General features: G+C 58.3%; 1 protein-coding gene across 1 annotated transcript in view; it reads right to left on the bottom strand.

The window, feature by feature from the left end:
• Positions 1–2,090, bottom strand: part of BMP4 (bone morphogenetic protein 4) — a 2,560-nt gene extending 470 nt beyond the window's left edge. Inside the window, exons 1-3 of the mRNA XM_010134031.1 lie at positions 1,981–2,090; positions 1,639–1,898; positions 1–671 (exon numbers count right to left, since the gene is read on the bottom strand). Coding sequence (XP_010132333.1) covers positions 1–671; positions 1,639–1,898; positions 1,981–2,090 — 1,041 coding nt within the window. The remainder of the gene's footprint in view (positions 672–1,638; positions 1,899–1,980) is intronic.
• Positions 2,091–2,204: the final 114 nt, after the last annotated feature.

The following is a 2,204-nucleotide window of genomic DNA, read 5'->3' as shown; positions in this document are numbered from 1 at the left end:
GGTAGAGTTGAGGTGGGCGGCCAGAGGGAAGGGGCAGTCCCCGTGGCAGTAAAACGCCTGGTACCCCGGGGGAGCCACAATCCAGTCATTCCAGCCCACGTCGCTGAAATCCACATAGAGGGCATGGCGGCGGCAGTTTTTTTTGTTCTTGCGGGAACGCTGGTGCTTGGGGCTCCGGCGGGCTCTGCGGGTCAGCGCATGGCCTCGCCCATCGTGCCCAAAAGTGACCAGGAGCGGCCTGAGCTGAGCCCAGTCCCCGCGCCCTTGAGGTAAAGATCGGCTAATCCTGACGTGTTTGCCCTGATGAGTCTGTGCGTGGTGGAGGTGGGTCACCTCGATCACCAGCCCGTGGTTCGGTTGCTTGTCCTTGGTCCACCGGATCACAGCCGGGCTCACATCAAAGGTCTCCCAGCGCGTCACGTTGTGGTGCACCAGACGCGTGTCCAACAGGCGCGTAATGGCCTGAGCGCGCTCCGACAGCGGCTTCATCACTTCGTAAATGTTTATCCGGTGGAAGCCCCTCTCCCACGCTGCGCTCGGCTCTTCCACCTGCTCCCGGTACAGCCGCAGCTCCGCCGAGGAGATCACCTCGTTTTCGGGCACGCTGCTGAGGTTGAAGACGAAGCGGATGCGGGGCGCCTCGCTGGGACCCGGGACGCTCTCCAGGTGCTCTGGAGGGAAGCAGGGCAGGGAGGGGAAGTGGTACAAAGAGCAAACAAGAGCACGTCAGCCTCGGGGCACCCAGCCACAGTGCCCTGCGCAGCCACAGCACGCACCCACGCTTCACCTGCCTGGCAGCCACCAGCACCACGCTGCTCGCCCACACATCCCTCCCGGCCGGACCCGGAGCGGCTCCTGCCCCGGCACCACTCACTCGCCCTCCGTATGCCTGTGCCCAGCCCGGGTCATCCCTTCCGTCTCGCTTTCCCTCTCAGGGAGGCTTTTCCCCCTCTCGCTTTCCCCCCGCCCAGCCTGCCCGAAACTCCTCTCCCCAGCAAGGTGCGGCACCAGGGAGCACAGAGGTGCCTTGTTAGGGGCACAGGAGCAGGGGGAGAAAGAGAAGCAAATTCCGACGCAGTAATGATGCGGCTGGATTAATAATTCAGATTTACTTTGGAAAAGAAACATCCGCTAGGAAACATTTGGATCAGATTACAAGGGCCTATTGAATAAACCTTATAAACACACAGCTGTAAGTATTAAATTCGAGTAGGGGTTTGGGGGGAATTTTTTTTTTCTTAGGAGCAAAACCAGGCAGCAATCGCTTTGATAGTTCAAAAGAAACACACCAGGGGCGAGATCCCGCCCTCGCTTTACTCCCGCATCCGATCCAGGGCCATTAAATCCACGGAGCCCAGGGAGTGACCCCGAGGTGGAGGCACTGAAGGAAACTTGCTGTTGTCAACAGAAGCAAAAGCACCTCAAAACATGGTCGAGCTTGGCTTAAGCGCAGGATGCTGGCAAAAATACGGAGCAGCACGCCTGTCACCCACACGCAGCAGGCTTGGGGGGAAGGTTTTCCTCCCATAAATTTAGGGCCAGGGACGTCCTGCTTCTAAATGCACTCGTGAAGCTTCCGAACGCAAGGAAATCCCGATCGCGACCGGGGCTGGGAATCTACCTCCTCCCATCACTGACCTTCATGGTGGAAACTCCTCACGGTGTTTGCCCGGCTGGTCGACCGCTCAGGGTACTGCAGGCTAATCTCCTGGAGGCTTTCCTCCTCTTCCCCGGACTGGAGCCGATAGAGATCCAGCATGTAACCAGGAATGACGGCTGACTTGCTGGGCTGAGGCCGCCGTCGCAGCCCAAACATCTGCAGCAGAGTTGTTTCGAAACCCCGCAAGAGTTCATGGCTTTGGGCAGAGCGGCGTCCGGATCCGGCTTGTCCCAAACATCTGCAGCATAGTTGTTTCGAAACCCCGCAAGAGTTCATGGCTTTGGGCAGAGCGGCGTCCGGATCCGGCTTGTCCCTGAAGCTCTGCGACTTTCTTCCTGCCGGGCTCGGGTATCAGGCTAGCATGGTTAGTACCTCCTAGCAGGACTTGGCATAGTAGGATGACCATCAGCATTCGGTTACCAGGAATCATGGTGTCTCTGGGGTGTGAAAAACGCAACAGCAAACAACAAGGAAAGTCAGGACGAGAAGCGCAACCCCCCCTCCTCCTCCTCCTCTTCCGAATAAGCTTCACAACAATAATAAT

This window comes from Buceros rhinoceros, unplaced genomic scaffold (assembly GCF_000710305.1).
Source record: "Buceros rhinoceros silvestris isolate BGI_N320 unplaced genomic scaffold, ASM71030v1 scaffold3364, whole genome shotgun sequence".
Taxonomy (NCBI): Eukaryota; Metazoa; Chordata; class Aves; order Bucerotiformes; family Bucerotidae; genus Buceros; species Buceros rhinoceros.
This window is presented reverse-complemented; position numbering and strand designations above follow the sequence as displayed.